This window comes from Oikopleura dioica, chromosome XSR (assembly GCF_907165135.1).
Source record: "Oikopleura dioica chromosome XSR, OKI2018_I68_1.0, whole genome shotgun sequence".
Lineage (NCBI taxonomy): Eukaryota > Metazoa > Chordata > Appendicularia > Copelata > Oikopleuridae > Oikopleura > Oikopleura dioica.
Genome location: NC_137294.1, coordinates 3,302,813 through 3,317,260, shown reverse-complemented (window position 1 = coordinate 3,317,260; position 14,448 = coordinate 3,302,813). Strand labels below are relative to the sequence as shown.

The window sequence follows — 14,448 nt, the reverse complement described above, 5'->3', positions numbered from 1 at the left end:
ACATATTTGAAATAATGATTGAAAATATGTCCAGTCTGAGAATTTTAGTATATTATAAATCCTGGCTAAAATTCAATTCATTCAATTAATTTTCTGGAAAGGGAGTATTAACCAACTACCACCACATCTAAATTAAACACATAAACATTCATGTGGACTTAAGCGAGATTGAATAGGCATCTAAACATTAACAAAAAAAAACACAAGAAAGTCTGAAAACACTTTTTATAAATGATTGGCAGATTTATCAAGTAATTATGTATACTGCAGCTGATCAATTCAGTACAGTAAACTTCGTTAGTAACCGACAGTAGCGTTCACGGAAACTGAACGTAATGTCAAGCAGCGGCAAGGCTTAAATGCTTCTCAGGACGCTCACTTTCCAAACTGGCTTTGATGAGCTCCGTCATAAATTACTACGCTGTGAATTTTGATTCAGATTCCATCAACGCTTCTGTCAAATGAGATTCACCCATATATTTCAGAACACGCCCATGTTCAGATGAAATTGATGTGCGTTTCTCTTGGTCGCCAACGACATTTCAGATGAAAAAATTTTCAATTGGAGTAGTAGTTTACAAATAATCTATTAGCAAGTCTATCATTATGCAAATCATGAATCAATAAAACACTGACAGCGATTCCAGTCGCGTTGATTTAGAATTGGTTCTGATCAAAGGTTCCTGCCTCGAGCATCATATTGTCGTTAATCATTTTCATAAACTCGTGCTGAAATTAAGGCTTGACACAATTGCTAACTTGATAATTATTCTCTCAGAAATCTACTATTCAATATCAAGCCCCGTTCCTGCGAAGGTATCCTTCCTGACTCTAATTTGGACCACATCTTATCCCCTGAGAGATAAATTTCAAACGCTCCTGTCGAGGTGAGCCCATTTTCAATCGCATTTCCTATTAAAAATTGAATGTACGAACGCATCGATTTTGATTTTCCAAATACCGATGAAAAAAGCCATCATACAGGCATATCCTTTGTTTTCCCACGCCCAGACGAGAAACTGGGGCGGATGTTCCATGCCGAGCATTGTGTGGATTTGAATGTTTGCGACGACGATGCCGAGAAAAGCGAACTTCGCGAGGGAGAGGATTTGTGCAAGAAGAGCGCGCGTACTCTCCACGGGATAATTGCTCACTTCAATTTTCAATTCGTCTTCGGGGAAACGCTGTCGCACCAGTTGGGCGTACTGGTTAACAGCGTTTCGGTAACTGAACAAAGAAGGAATGAATAGCTCGAGGAGCAAGTAGTTTACCCTCAGGAAGTACAGATCGCAAAGGCGAGTACATTTTGTCCACCCAGTTTTTTGTCAGTAAAGTGAGGCTGAATCATCAATTCGCAACGAGTATATTAGTTAAACCACTAACCTGTGCATCCGCCTGGGTGCGTGTATTTAGGAATCCCAAGAGCGTGACCCCGGAGAGAATGCCAAACATGACTCCGAAGTTGCCCATCGCAAACTCCCGACTTCTCTGGTTCTTAATTAATGAAAAGTAAACCCCGAGCACTGGATGAATCCGATAATTTTCGGAGCCCTCGACTTAGCATAATATAGGTCACCTTGGGTATCGATCTTTTTTCCAATATGCCTAACAATGCTTTGTTTGAAAAAATAACACCTGCTTGCACATATTTACTATCAAACTTTATTTCAAAAGAAGTCTGAAACCGTACAGATATACCGCGGTTGGCATTTCTGACTGACTAAAGCACATTTCATTAGCACATTTCGCAACGCTAAAACATAGGGCGTTTGTGCTAACTAGGCCCTTGTAACCTATCTAGAAAAATAAAATTAGTCAGTCAAAAATGCCAACCGCGGTATATACGAATAATTATATAACTCACGGTCTTTCATTATTTTTTTCGTGAAAAAATAAGTCATATTAGTAGGTAACAGTTTGATTGAATTTTTTTCTGAATAGGAATATACAAAGATCAGGTTTTTTATACTGGAATGTGGAGGTATGGTCATTTTCCAAAAGAAATGAGCTATATTTTTTAATTACATTTTGAATTTTTATGTAAAGGAATGAAGTATTTTTTGGAAAAGGTAAACAAGAAGGTTGAGAAATCAATAGGAGCTATTTCGGTGCTTAAGGTTTTGTCATTTGTACACAGTTGAAACTAAATGGACGGCTTATTCTCGAAATTTATCGAAAGGTAAATAGAACTAATAAATACAATGGTTGATCCTCGATTGGGAAGCGCGCGCCGAGTCCTCGATTGGGAAGCGGCAGCGCATATAGCCAGCCGATCTCTAGAGAAGTGTGGTGCGGACCGAGTCCTCGATTGGGAAGCGACGAGATAAAGTGCCCTTCCCAATCGAGGATCAACCATTGTAACTGCGATAATCTCGATTTTAATTTAAAATCCCGATTGATTCGATTTCGGTACTCGAAATGTGCAAAGAACATGAAAGAAAGAGAAAGTTGAACGTGATTGGAGTTTTTGGGCTGTAAGAAATTTCTTTGATTGGTATTTACTGGTTTAAATAATCACACTGAAGTCTGTAAGCTCAGTAGTAAAAACTTGGGATGGAACCTTTTTTTTGAAGAAAATTGAAATGGAAAAAGAAGCTGTTTGAAAAGAAGAATTACGTCTCTTTGTGGACGTAGGAATACAGAACGGTCGGAACAGGTTCGTGGACACTAGTGGAGCTGGACTCTTTCGACTTTGGGAGGTTGTGTCTGATTATATCTTCTTGAATGCCCATGTTATCTTCCATCTGTGTGAAAGCATAGCCCTTGAAACTGCGTCGCTGGCCATCTTCGTTGATCATTATTGGAGCAGCAGCTTGCTCAGTAGCCATTGTCGACGGTAGCGTTGGAGCCTTGCGGCAGATAAGCGCCATATGTTCAATACTAAAAACGCTTTAGTCAGTGCCTGGTAGAAGAATAGAATAGAAGAAGACAACTCAGGTCAATAGTTGAGAGTTTGGTAAATCAGAAGAGGAGGAAAAGCGAGAAGAAGGCTCGGGTTCAATGGCAGTGCTCCCTAGCTCAGAAAGACCAACGTACTTTTCTTTTGTTTGATTGAAGAATTTTTTGAAGGTAATGCGCTCACCGTCTGAATTCGGGGATAAATTTTTGTTTAGAGAATTCAAGCCTCTTTTAGGCTTTAATGAAAAATGAAAATTGATCCCATAGCTTGATATCGTTCGCGCTTGAAGGTATTGTCTGCTGCAGTTTCATAGCGGTATCTAAATTATCGAAATATATCCGGACAAGCAAGAAATAGCGATACGTACACTTTGTACAAGAAGTCTCTGAAAATGACAATGAAGGGCACGAGCACCAGCGCTAACCAGAAGACAGCACTTGAAAAAAGATGATCGCCTTGCCCAGCCATCATCTCGGGCGACAAGACGCGCACAGAGGGCCAGAATTTGCTCAGCATCAGAACATACATGAGCCAAAGGAAGCCACTGCCGACGTTGGAGAGCCAGTTCCAGAAGGTCCAAGTGGATGTTTCCAGTGATATTTTCAATAAAACAGTAACGACGACGTTTGTATAAACAAAGTTTCCTAAATTGTTATCGAATGCTTCTTTCATAAAAGAAATACCTATGAAGAGATAGCCACCGACTTGACCAGAAAACGAGTTGACTGTTTCCATGGCAAGGCCATTTGGCTCAGCCCCATGGTTTAATAGATCGTCCGAGAAGCAGGCGACAGTAACGAAGAACAGTAAACAACTGTGAAGGATTGCGTTGAAAAACATTTTCCAGAAGACCTCTCCGTTGAATTTCATCGAACTTTGAGATGTTGCATACAGCTGTGGCTTTTCGAGCATGTGCTTGTCTAAGCAATAATTAATAAATGCTCAACAGAATTGAGCGGTTACCTTCACAAGGCCTCTCAAACCAGCCGACGGTTATTGGCGGCCAAAAAGTGAAGAGGACGTTGTAACACGAAATCGACCAACGATCAAAAAGAATCTGCCCTGACCAGCCGTTGTAAATGGCAAACCACAGTTCGATCATGTACAACGTGATGTTCTATGTTAGCATTTATATAACGGATTGAGAAAGCTTTAGATACCTTGTAGAAAGAGAAAAGAATGCACTTGACAAGCCGCCAGTAATTCCAGGCACCATGAACGAGTAACAGCCGCTGTAGGAAATAAAACTGGGAAATGCTGTAATCAGAAGAGTTTGCAGCCTGCAGCCCTTCATTGCCTGATATTCCGATACCAATGTGAGCCGATTGAATCATTGGAACATCATTAGCTCCGTCACCTTAAAACTTTAAAAAAGATAGCAGAAATGTACACTTACCGATAGCAAGAGTGATAGATTTTTTTACTTCTTTCTTCACTGCTTTGACAATGTCGGCTTTTTGACTCGGACTGACGCGGCAGCAAATGACGGATTTGCAATTGACGGCGAGATGCATAAAGTAGTCCCTTAATTTATAATAAAATACTAGATAAGAGCTTTTACTACCTGGTCGTTTGCTTGAATACAAATTTCATTGTTCTTCCAGTTATAATCATAGCGATTGGTTTTCCCTCCTTTAGAAGAGGCTCTACTTCTTCTTTGATGGATTGAAGACGAGATTTCGTCGATTCTAAGGAATCGCAGTCGAGATCGTATAGTTGCTGTGTCTGATCGATGAGCTTGCAGGAGAAACCGATGTTGACAGCGGTTTCTTGTTTGTCACCGGTCAACATCCAAATAGCGATACCCGCCTGGCGAAGCTTTGCAATAGTTTCGGGAACTTGCTGCTGGAGTTTATCTTCAACAGCTGAGGCACCAACAAGGATAAGGTCTTTTTCGATTTTCGAATAGGCACTCTCCAGGGAGCCTTCGCGATCGACGATTGATGTGCTCGCCGGCTCGAGCTCCTTAGTTCGCCATCTAATGAAAGGAATTAACACTTCTTTGGAACTACCAAATTGGAATGGTATGAATGTATTATTTATTGATTCGACGCGCTCTTTTTTAACTTGAACTTACCTTTCATAGAATTCTCGGTCCAGCTCACAGAAGGCAAAACACAAAGTCCGCAAACCAGCTGTGGCAAATTTTTCAAGGTGCTCTTCAGTATTCTTTTGAATTTGGTAATCCCTAGAGCCCTCCGCTGCTGCTTGTAATCGCTCGTAGATTACTGTGTCTGCGCCCTTGCAGAAAAGGAAGAGTTGCCCCTCAGGAGTTTCGACGATAACGCTCATCCGTTTTCTAGCCGAAGAAAATTCAAGAACATGGAGGAGCTGATAAGTCTTCAGCTCTCCTCGTTCCCGCACATCCATTGATATTGGCGTTCGGCTTTTAAAAACATACTGTAGTTTAGCAGCGGCTTTCACTAGCGCTGCTTCATCCGGCGAACTTGCTTGGTACTCGAGCTCACCACTATCAGAGTATTCTGGAACGACTGTCTGGCAGACGGCTAGCATTTGAAGGAATCGCTCAATGTCTCCCTTTGTGTCTGAAGAACCAGACGATTCAACGTAGTCAATTTTTCGCTGAATTTCGCTGATGTTGTCTTCCATTGTCAGATCGCTCTCGTCTGCAGAAAAAAGCTCCCCGCAAACGGAGAATTTTTTGAATTCCATCACATTTTCCGTCAGGGTGCCTGTTTTATCCGTGAAGATGTAGGAGATCTGCCCAAGTTCCTCGTTAAGATTGGACGTTCGAGCTTTTGCCTTCGTGTCGTTCCATTCCATAAGCTCGTCTTGATTGATAAATATCGCTTGTACGTACTTCACGATTTCGATACTGATCAAAAGAGAAATGGGGACAACGTTGTTGTACAAAATCAAAAATGTCATGAGCGTTTTCACCACTCCGGCTGCATCCAGTGACTCGCAAATAGGATCGCTGCTGTTCGGGTCGTACGATGTTCCGTTGATTGGCTGAACATCATAAATCCCGTCAAGATACCAATGGACACATAGAAATTTCGCAACATAGATTTTTCCAATGGTGGAAATGATTGAGAGGGTCAAGAGTGCGAAGAACATGTATAGAATCTGGTAGTTGACGGAAAACTCCACATTAGACTGTTTTAATGGCGCCTGACGAGAGTTCTTCATCAGCTTGGTCTCTGCACCAGTGTAAATAACAAGTCCGTAGACAAATTTGGTGTTTCGAAGCTGAGAGCCGCGAAGAAGAAGCTGCACTTGGTCGAGCGGGTGCGTCTGAGATTCGTCGCTAAGCTTGATATTCCCGTAGAACTCGTAGAGATGCTTCGTCGGAGCTTCAGCTTCGCAGTTCCCTCTCAACGTGCTTATTTCTACGTCGCTAGTCAGATCAGCCGTGACAGAAAGAGCTTGTTTTAGCTTGAGATTGGTTTCCCCGTCGAGATTCGATGTTTCAATGTAGGCCATTCCTTTGGGCTCACTAGAAGCGAGCAAGATCAAGTCGGCAGGGAACTGCTTGCCCGAATCAATCTTGAGAATGGAGCCGACTTGGACGTCTTTCCACTTGCATTTAACCAATTTTCCGTTTTTGACAATTTTGGTGAGTTTGTTGTTTGTTTGATCGTCGTCGCGTTGCCGGCGGTAGTCTTCAGCGATTTCGCGAAGGGCCGAAATAGAAAGGATGAACATAAGCGGCCCCAGCGTCGTCCACTGGCCAGTCGGAGAAACATTGGGCACCTGCTGCAGAATAGAAATCACAAGGAAGAAGACATTCGCCGCGCGTTTGAATTGAGAAAATAAGAAGTAGGGAACAAATGTGAAGATGTTGTATTTCCCCGTAGCTAAAAGCAATGTATTACGAACAAAAAATTGTTGTAAGGTACTACCGATGGCATTCTTAGAGAACTTTTCCGATTGATGTTCGTTGATGAGAATATGACGACTATCATCGCCAGCACGAGAAAGGGAGGGCACTGCCTTACGCAGTTTTCCCACGTAGTTTACTAATAGGAAATAAACACAAGAATATGAAGAGCAGTACTTACCAATACCATCAGACTTGTCTTTAAAATATTTTTATATTATCCATTGTCCACAAGGACACGACTACGAGTCTGTATTCATTCTGAAGAAGAACATTGTAAACAAAAGATAATTTTGCAAGACTAAAGAAAGGATCATTTTTTGTTTCGCATTTTGATTCTCGCAATAATATCTCTATTGTCTTCCTTGGCAGCTTTCTTTGGTTCCACAGGGGCGCTCTCTTTCGCTTTTCCTTCCAAGATATCAGCTAAGTGCTTAGCTGTGCGTTTTCTGTGAAGCTCTTCTCCGGTTTTGGACGGTTTATAAGCAGAATGCGTTCGATCTACCGCAAACTCGGGATCATTCAAAAGAGCATCACCGAACCGACTATCGCCCAAATCAGCGCCCTCCGCCATTTGTTTCTATAAGATTAGGATTTATCAAAAAAAAAATTTTTTATCACCTTTGGACGCCTTTTCTTCTTTCGTTTTCCTTTCTCTTTAGATTCTTTTTCGTGTGCAAAATCCTCTTTTCCTTGATCCTCGGGGTCAAACATAAGAAGATCGAGTTCTTCCTTTAGCTGCTCATCTTCCGATGAGCTCGCTTCATCATCGCTCTCTTCCTTCTCCTCGTCCGAAACCAAGTTATCATCGGAGTCATCGTCAGAATTGTTCTCTTTTCGTTCCATCTTGAATTCGACTGCGCCATTACTTGAAGCTCCCGCACCTCCAGCGAGAGAACGGTACTTTGTAAGGGTGCTTTCGTCTTCTGATTCAGAGCCAGAAGCGATTAGGTGACTAATTTGGTCGTCAACAAGATCTCCTTAATCATTTTATAAGCAATGAATCGGCCGGCCACAAAAATTTAATCAATAGGATTGGTTTTTTTACCTTTTCGTAACTTTGAGACAATCGATTTTCTTCCACGATCTTGCTCATCCCACGTCAGATTCACTTTTGTTCGACTCAAGGCGGATGTAACGAATTCTGGCAAATCGTAATTCCTCGGCTTTTGAGTACATTCATCGGGCAAGTTGTTTGTTCTTTGGAGTCTTGGTGCGTCATCGTCGAAACTGACATGGTCGGGTATAAATCGAAGGTCGATAAAACTACCAGATTCTCCGACACTCTGGCCATCAAGCTCACTGTAGATGGCATCTGCAGTAGCTGCAGAGTCTGTCTCAATCACCGCATAGCAATACTTTAATCGCTCTAGCTGGTAGGCTCTGAGACGATCCTCCTCGCTCATGTCTTCCTTCGAGCTCTGAATAAATGAAATATCGCTATCTTGATCAACGAGAATTTTGAACCTACATCAGCAAGCCTGGGTCCTTCTTTAGCCTCTATTGCGGTCATCTTCTTTCCGAACTCGGACATGTAAACGGTCACCTTTTTTAAGATCCCGCCCTCAGGGAGCACAGACGCAACTAATACGTAAATATCAACGGCTTACGAGTGCTTTAAAGTGAACTTATCTAACAACGCGAAAATAAAAGAATTTGCGAATATAAGCACGTTTCCTTTGATTCTATCCCAATCCATATTTTGCATCGCCAGTCGGGGGAAAATTTCGGCTGCGGTTTTTACTTCATCCTTGGCCTGATCGTAGAGGTCGTCACCATCACTTTCAGCTTCAGATTCCGAGTCAGGTTCCGATTCAGAGGTATCTACTTCAGCTCCCATTCCTCGAATCTTATCGAAGTCTTTTCCTAGATCTTGTTGGCTCATATCGTCATCTTCATCAAGAATCCTCGATTTAAATTCTTTTCTAGATTTGTGTGCATTTCCTTCATAGAAACGGTTGAAGTTCTCGGTCGACGACTTGGACAGTTTCTTGCCATAGCGATCACGTTTCCATTCGAGATTGAATTCGCCGCTTTTACTAAATGCAATAATTAGATTCCCATACCCAGAATGCGAATTCGCTCGCAATATGGGAGTTACGCTCTGTGAAATTTTTATCATGCTCTAATCGACCTCCTTATCTATCATGTGCATCGTTCCGATTCTAGCGACCTAATTTTATGACAGGTGCCACTCTTTACCGCCGCAGCTGATCGGAGTATAAGAAGGAAAGGGAACTTGACAAACTCAGAACAGTTCGATCAACAACTTCCAAAATGATCTTGCAAACCCTCTTTCTGATTTTTTCTTCGACCGTCAACTCTCAGCAGTTCTACCAACAGGCTCCTGGAACCGTCGTCATGAGACCACAACAAGTTGCTCAAGCAATGCGTCCACGAAATCGAATTCATGCTTCTCGCCAATTGAACCTCATGCTTCAACGTCAACGGCAACAATTGAACACCCAACAGCACATGTTGAGCCTCAACAATCTTCTGCAGCGACAACAGAAGCTTATCCAGCAACAACAACGGCTCATTCGACAACAAAATATGCAGAAAATGCCAATCATGATGCCAAGACCTCAAAGAATGATCATCATGCAGGAATTGACTACTAAGCCGACTACGACAACAACCACTACCACCACAACTACTACCACTACGACCACAACTTCAACCACTACAACCACAACAGAAGACGTACAGTACGTCGACTATCCAGTCTACATTGATGTTCCTGTTTATGTCGAAACCGTGATCGACCATGAAAACCAGAAAGTTTACACTTACCAGATCAATGACGACGAATCAAGAACTTTGATCCGAGTTGATCCTCGAGACAATATTGTTTTCAAGGGAACAACTACTTCCAAACCAGAAACTACCACAACTTCGACTACTACGACCACTTCAACGACCACTTCAACGACAACTTCTACCACATCTACAACTCAAGAGGTAATCTACGAGGACTACCCCGTCTATGTCGACGTCACCGTCTGGGTCGATACCGAACTCAATGAAACCACCAACGAAATCTACACATACAAATACAATGAAGACGGCTCACGAACTCTCTTGCGCGTCGATCCTGCCGAGAACGTTGAATTTATTTCCGAGAGCGCAACTGATGCTGCTCCAACCACAACCACCACGACTACTACAACAGAAAGTGTTGAGCCTGAAATCATCTACGAAGACTACCCCGTTTACATCGACTTGCCAGTTTACATTGAAACTGATTACGACCCCGAAAGTGGAACAGTTCTTACTTTCCAAATCAACGAAGATGGTTCCCGAACCTTCCTTAGATCTGACAACGCCAAGGACGTGCTCTTCGAGTATGCGACTTCCGACGAGTCCAAAATTGAGCAGTCAGCAAACGAGGTGCAGAACGTTGTCTATGAGGATTATCCAGTCTATGTCGACGTTCCAGTCTACGTCACAAGTGAACTCGATGAGGAAACAAACGAGCTGACTACCTTCCGAGTCAATCAAGACGGAACTCGAAATGTTGTGCGAGTTGACGATGCCGATCGGCTCCTGTTTTCCGAGTATTAACCCTACTATTCTAATCGCTATTTATCCAATCCTCCACTGTCTTATTCAACCTTCTATTTATGTCATTCTTTCGTTAACCTTTCTTTTCTCAAATGCAATTATAAATAAAAATGGAAAAAATTACCTCAGCACTTCGGTAAACCGGTCATCAAGTTTGACTTTGTTTCTGTTCTTTCGTAGACTCTTGAATTTGGGATCTGTTTTGAATCGCTCGAATCTCTTGTCCTCTGTCATTCTAAAAAGGTTAAAAACTTAGTTAAAATTTAGGAAAGTGATCATGTTTGTAGTGTGGCAATGATAATTGAAATTTTTGTAAAATAATTACGCATCCTTTGCAGATCCCCCAAAGCCTCCAAAACCCATCGCGGCCATCATATCATCGTCATTGTCCGCTGCGGCTAATAAATCCTCGCTCACCGGCTACAATATTAATTAATAAATCAGTTTCAAAATTAAACTCCTCATTCGGGAGTCTAGGGACTGATTTATTCAAAAAAAATGGACAAATGACATCAGAAGGGCGAAAATAAAGAACCTTTGGAGGAGGAGGAGGTGGTGGATTGTCTTTTTCAGATGGGCTGTCCTCGTCAGATGAGCCTGGTCGTCTTGATTCAGCTTTTTTCTGGGCTTCTTTCTTTCGATTTTCTTCGATAAGAGCATCATGCTCTTTTCTTAGCTTTTCCTCCATAGCACGCTAAAATATTCTCATCGTTTCATTTTATCTTAAAAACTAGGTTACCTTTGCTCGTTTGAGTTCTAAGTCGTTTTGTCGTTTTTCTTCATCTCTGTTTCGTTTGCGCTGTTTTCGATCTTTTTTAACCTAGCGGAAATTATAACATGAATCACTGACTGACCCTTGCCTGTTGCGAATAAGCTGCCATTCTCTCTTCTTCCTCAGCTGCATCAGCCAGCCTCTCTGCCAGCGAGTATTCCTTTTTTTCGACTACTTTCTTCTCTTTGTGCATTTTAAAGCTACATACAGTTTCCAAGTAAACTAATACTGTGATATCTAATCAGTACCGATTTTTGACGTCTTCTACAGTAGATCTTTTCAAATTCATACTCATTCCAAGGTTTTGAATATGCTTTCGTCCATTGATATGGTCCAAGTAATTCATTGAATCTTTGATCACGCAGTCACAAACTTCACAGTAATATCCAGCGGAACCATCCTTCAATTATGTATTTTTGGTGAAATCGTGCATAGAGTTTACCTTTCCACCGTCTGTCATTGATACGACACTTGTTCTGTTAACTTTAGAATCCAGATCGACCTTGTAGTCTCTCGCTTTCAGCATGTCTCGCTGACTCGGCGGTAGGTTGCGCTTGTCCGACTTCAAGTCCGTCGCAACAGTCCCAGCATGGCCGTACTTAGCTTTACGCTCGTACGCTGCCGTGTCCCACGTTCGTCTACCGCGATCATCCACAGATCCGTAAAACTCATATGTATCTTATCAAGGGATTTCGAACCCGAAAATACAAGATAGAATGGCATCGTCGAACATCAAATTTTGAAATAGGTTCAATAGAAATCCCAACGCATTATTGTCTTGCTTCTTCCTAAACTTCTTGGCAGTTTGATCCAGCGTGTTATAACCAAGACCAGACATGTTTATTTACTCCCTTTCGATTCTAGAAAGAGCCTGGTGAACAACTGAGCGCAACTTTTAAAAGAAGACGTTTATTGATTTTCTGTAATTTTGCGACCAACAGTTGATCTTAGTGTTTTCATCTACCGGTAGTGAACAGGCGGCAAATAGTGTCGCTGAGATATTTATTTACATGCTAGCCATTTTTAACAGGCAACTTATTTTTATTAACCGTTTTTACTTTTCGGATGGCTCCGGGATAAAAGATGGTGCCCAATCCGTATTTATTTTATTCTGAGACATTTTCAGCGTATTTTATTGAATATGTAAAGAGACAATTTGATCAAAACGGAAAGTAGAAGAAAGAAGAGTGATTTGAACTGGTAGAAAATAGGCCGCAAGAAAAATTAAAAACACTTAACGAGAGAGATCTAAATGCACTGCACAGTGAGACAATTTTAGTGCATTCCTGGCGATCACGGAAACTGAGCTTCAACGTAAAAGTGTGGTGTATGTTACAGCACGTGAAAATGGAAATAATTTAGAAAATGAGCGAAGGGGCTCAGTCGGAGCCGTAGTCGACGGCGCGGTCAACGCCGTATTTCTGATTGTACAATTTCTCCTCGTCTTTGGCCCGTCTAGCAGCGATGCGTTCCTCCTCCATAAGCTGACGATTCGAACTCGTCATTTGCTTACGGAGGGCGTGGTCGGAGAGGCCGCGTTCTCGCTCTGCCCATTTGTCACTTGAATATGTTTCGCCACTCTTCATTGTGAAGATTTTCTTGCAACTAGCACTGAAAAAATTTTACAATCGAAATAACAAAGTCAATCGAGGACTTACCGAACAAGCTGACGGGCTACGTCGACTCCAACTGTATCTTCGTCGTCGTCGATAAAATCATCGAGTTCAGAGTCGTACTCGTCCTCCGAATCAGGAAGATCGTCATACGGATTTCTACTCCTTTGTTGGTACGGGTTGCTGTCTCTTCTGTGCGCATACGGGTCGAAACCGCGATTTCCGTATGTTGTTTGTGGCCTCGAATAGCCATTTTTAGGCTAGGATTCAATTTGGACTCATTCAAATCGGACTTGGCAAGTACCTGTGAATTTTGAACGGAGCTAGATTTGGGCAACTTAGATTCTTTCTTTGGCAGTTTTGACGATTCGCTAGATTGTTCTTGTATTTTCGATTTCTTCCCTTTGCTGATCTCCAGCTTGGCGTAGGGATTGAGTACCTTAGGCGGCTGAGGCTTGGGCGGCGGAAGACTTTAGATAAAATTAGATTCATTAAAACTATGCTTTTCGCTTACTTGTTAGTGGATTTGTTCTTGCTTGGTTTGTATTTGTTCGCTTTTTCCAGCAGCGATTGTTTTTCAGCCTCCTTCTTGGCCCTCGCTTTATACTCATTTTTCTTTTTCTTGATTCTCTCCTGCATTCTCTTCTCGTACGAGTCCAGTTTGCATTCAATTCCCTTCTCAGCCGCCTTTCGCGCTTTTTTATTGAGACTGTGGTAGAATTTGTATTCTTCGTCGTTTAGTCCCCAGTAAAGATATTCTTCATCCTTTTTGGAGTTGCTTGACTCGCCTTGCGATTCTTTGTTTTTGTTTTTTGAAGATTTGTGTGAGGATGTTTCTGCCGGAGACTTGTCTTTGTTCGACTTGCCACTTGTCGCTCTCGCCATCATTTCGTGGTACGATACCGCCTGCTTCTTCTTGTTGTTATTCGACTCTGAACTTAACTTCGCCTTCTTTGAACTTGAGGAACTTGAAGAAGGCCCGTTCTCCGATTTCCGCTTTTTGAGCGGCTCTTCGTACTTGGAAGAGCTGCTCGGAGCATGTTTTGAAGAGACGAGCGATTTAGGCTACAAAAACGGAATTCACGGCTCTCTTGGTAAATTACGCGGCTTACCTTCTTGCTAACTGAGCTTTCAGAGGAAGACTTTTTGGGTTTATCTTTCACTGCCTTGCTAGAGCTGGGTCCATGGACATTGCTTTCTTTTGGCTTTTTCGGCGGCGCAGGTTTTGGCTTTTCCGCCGCGATTCTTTGCTTCAGCTTCGCGATCGCCTGCAATAAATTGTCATCGACTTTTTAAACAGCCGCAAACTTACATTTGGGTCGGGCTTTTTGCGTTCTAGCTTTTTGTTTCCCGAGAGAAGGGAACTGGAGCTTGATGCATAAGTGCCAGAGTTAACTGGCGCAGATTTCTGCTTTGATTTCTTTTGCTGAGCTAGTTTTATAGCTTCAATGTAGCTGGACATAGAATTCCAAGTTACAAGCAGAGTCGACTCGAGTTTCAGTCTTAATCTTCTTCTTAGATTAGACGAGCTGCATTTTTTATTTAAAAACAGAATTTCTGGAATTCAAGTTCGAGTTTAGGAAAAACGGGAAAAACTCTCATTCACGCTTTATTTCTGGCTTCTGATGATCTCTGTATTTAGAAAAAAAGGATACTTCAAGGAGAAAGGTTCGGCGCCGCTTTTTGTTTTAGATTTTTCCTTTTGCTGAGTCATGGGCTCTCTGCCTACGCAGCGCGCTTTCCTTTTATCCTCCAG

General features: G+C 42.2%; 5 protein-coding genes across 5 annotated transcripts; all 5 read right to left on the bottom strand.

Annotated features, from left to right (window-relative positions):
* Positions 1–153: 153 nt before the first annotated feature.
* Positions 154–1,494, bottom strand: LOC145709447 (thioredoxin reductase-like selenoprotein T). The gene is made up of 5 exons (XM_081787130.1): positions 1,384–1,494; positions 1,272–1,339; positions 962–1,227; positions 812–912; positions 154–732 (listed from the first exon to the last, which is right to left on the bottom strand). Exons 3-5 carry the CDS (start codon positions 1,044–1,046, stop codon positions 658–660), a joined length of 261 nt encoding a protein of 86 aa, XP_081643256.1. The 5' UTR covers positions 1,047–1,227; positions 1,272–1,339; positions 1,384–1,494; the 3' UTR covers positions 154–657.
* A 27-nt stretch (positions 1,495–1,521) lies between these two features.
* On the bottom strand, positions 1,522–6,949 carry LOC145709445 (phospholipid-transporting ATPase IB-like; the record flags this gene model as incomplete). Its single annotated transcript, XM_081787129.1, has 12 exons — positions 1,522–2,880; positions 3,037–3,087; positions 3,168–3,218; positions 3,267–3,543; positions 3,583–3,819; positions 3,863–4,016; positions 4,060–4,256; positions 4,296–4,423; positions 4,464–4,877; positions 4,977–6,720; positions 6,766–6,882; positions 6,925–6,949. Coding segments are annotated over 12 exons (3,663 nt in total), but the record flags the coding sequence as incomplete, so codon positions are not given.
* An 88-nt stretch (positions 6,950–7,037) lies between these two features.
* On the bottom strand, positions 7,038–10,541 carry LOC145706841 (uncharacterized). The gene is made up of 6 exons (XM_081784291.1): positions 10,432–10,541; positions 8,424–8,782; positions 8,215–8,351; positions 7,792–8,164; positions 7,365–7,723; positions 7,038–7,323 (listed from the first exon to the last, which is right to left on the bottom strand). Exons 1-6 carry the CDS (start codon positions 10,539–10,541, stop codon positions 7,057–7,059), a joined length of 1,605 nt encoding a protein of 534 aa, XP_081640417.1. The 3' UTR covers positions 7,038–7,056.
* A 28-nt stretch (positions 10,542–10,569) lies between these two features.
* Positions 10,570–11,941, bottom strand: LOC145706843 (uncharacterized). Its single transcript, XM_081784292.1, has 7 exons — positions 11,849–11,941; positions 11,522–11,758; positions 11,328–11,479; positions 11,168–11,279; positions 11,047–11,127; positions 10,843–11,001; positions 10,570–10,727 (listed from the first exon to the last, which is right to left on the bottom strand). Exons 1-7 carry the CDS (start codon positions 11,915–11,917, stop codon positions 10,629–10,631), a joined length of 909 nt encoding a protein of 302 aa, XP_081640418.1. The 5' UTR covers positions 11,918–11,941; the 3' UTR covers positions 10,570–10,628.
* Positions 11,942–11,991: 50 nt separating this feature from the next.
* On the bottom strand, positions 11,992–14,403 carry LOC145708697 (uncharacterized). The gene is made up of 6 exons (XM_081786392.1): positions 14,005–14,403; positions 13,805–13,960; positions 13,207–13,757; positions 12,997–13,162; positions 12,738–12,952; positions 11,992–12,690 (listed from the first exon to the last, which is right to left on the bottom strand). The coding sequence occupies exons 1-6, from the start codon at positions 14,152–14,154 to the stop codon at positions 12,459–12,461; spliced, it is 1,470 nt and encodes a 489-aa protein (XP_081642518.1). The 5' UTR covers positions 14,155–14,403; the 3' UTR covers positions 11,992–12,458.
* Between the last annotated feature and the right edge of the window lie 45 nt (positions 14,404–14,448).

Coding starts and splice junctions, on each gene's coding strand:
- LOC145709447 (XM_081787130.1), bottom strand. CDS start 1,046: ATGCTCGGCATGGAACATCCGCCCCAGTTTCTCGTCTGGGCGTGGGAA. Junction 913..961: donor TATGATGGCTTTTTTCATCG/GTATTTGGAAAA, acceptor AATTTTTAATAG/GAAATGCGATTGAAAATGGG. Junction 733..811: donor AGTCAGGAAGGATACCTTCG/CAGGAACGGGGC, acceptor AAGCCTTAATTT/CAGCACGAGTTTATGAAAAT.
- LOC145706841 (XM_081784291.1), bottom strand. CDS start 10,541: ATGACAGAGGACAAGAGATTCGAGCGATTCAAAACAGATCCCAAATTC. Junction 8,783..10,431: donor CGGTTTACCGAAGTGCTGAG/GTAATTTTTTCC, acceptor TATTGCATTTAG/TAAAAGCGGCGAATTCAATC. Junction 8,352..8,423: donor TATGGATTGGGATAGAATCA/AAGGAAACGTGC, acceptor TAAAGCACTCGT/AAGCCGTTGATATTTACGTA.
- LOC145706843 (XM_081784292.1), bottom strand. CDS start 11,917: ATGTCTGGTCTTGGTTATAACACGCTGGATCAAACTGCCAAGAAGTTT. Junction 11,759..11,848: donor GGAAGAAGCAAGACAATAAT/GCGTTGGGATTT, acceptor ATCCCTTGATAA/GATACATATGAGTTTTACGG. Junction 11,480..11,521: donor CAATGACAGACGGTGGAAAG/GTAAACTCTATG, acceptor ACATAATTGAAG/GATGGTTCCGCTGGATATTA.
- LOC145708697 (XM_081786392.1), bottom strand. CDS start 14,154: ATGTCCAGCTACATTGAAGCTATAAAACTAGCTCAGCAAAAGAAATCA. Junction 13,758..13,804: donor AAAGCTCAGTTAGCAAGAAG/GTAAGCCGCGTA, acceptor CCGTTTTTGTAG/CCTAAATCGCTCGTCTCTTC. Junction 12,691..12,737: donor GTAGCCCGTCAGCTTGTTCG/GTAAGTCCTCGA, acceptor AAATTTTTTCAG/TGCTAGTTGCAAGAAAATCT.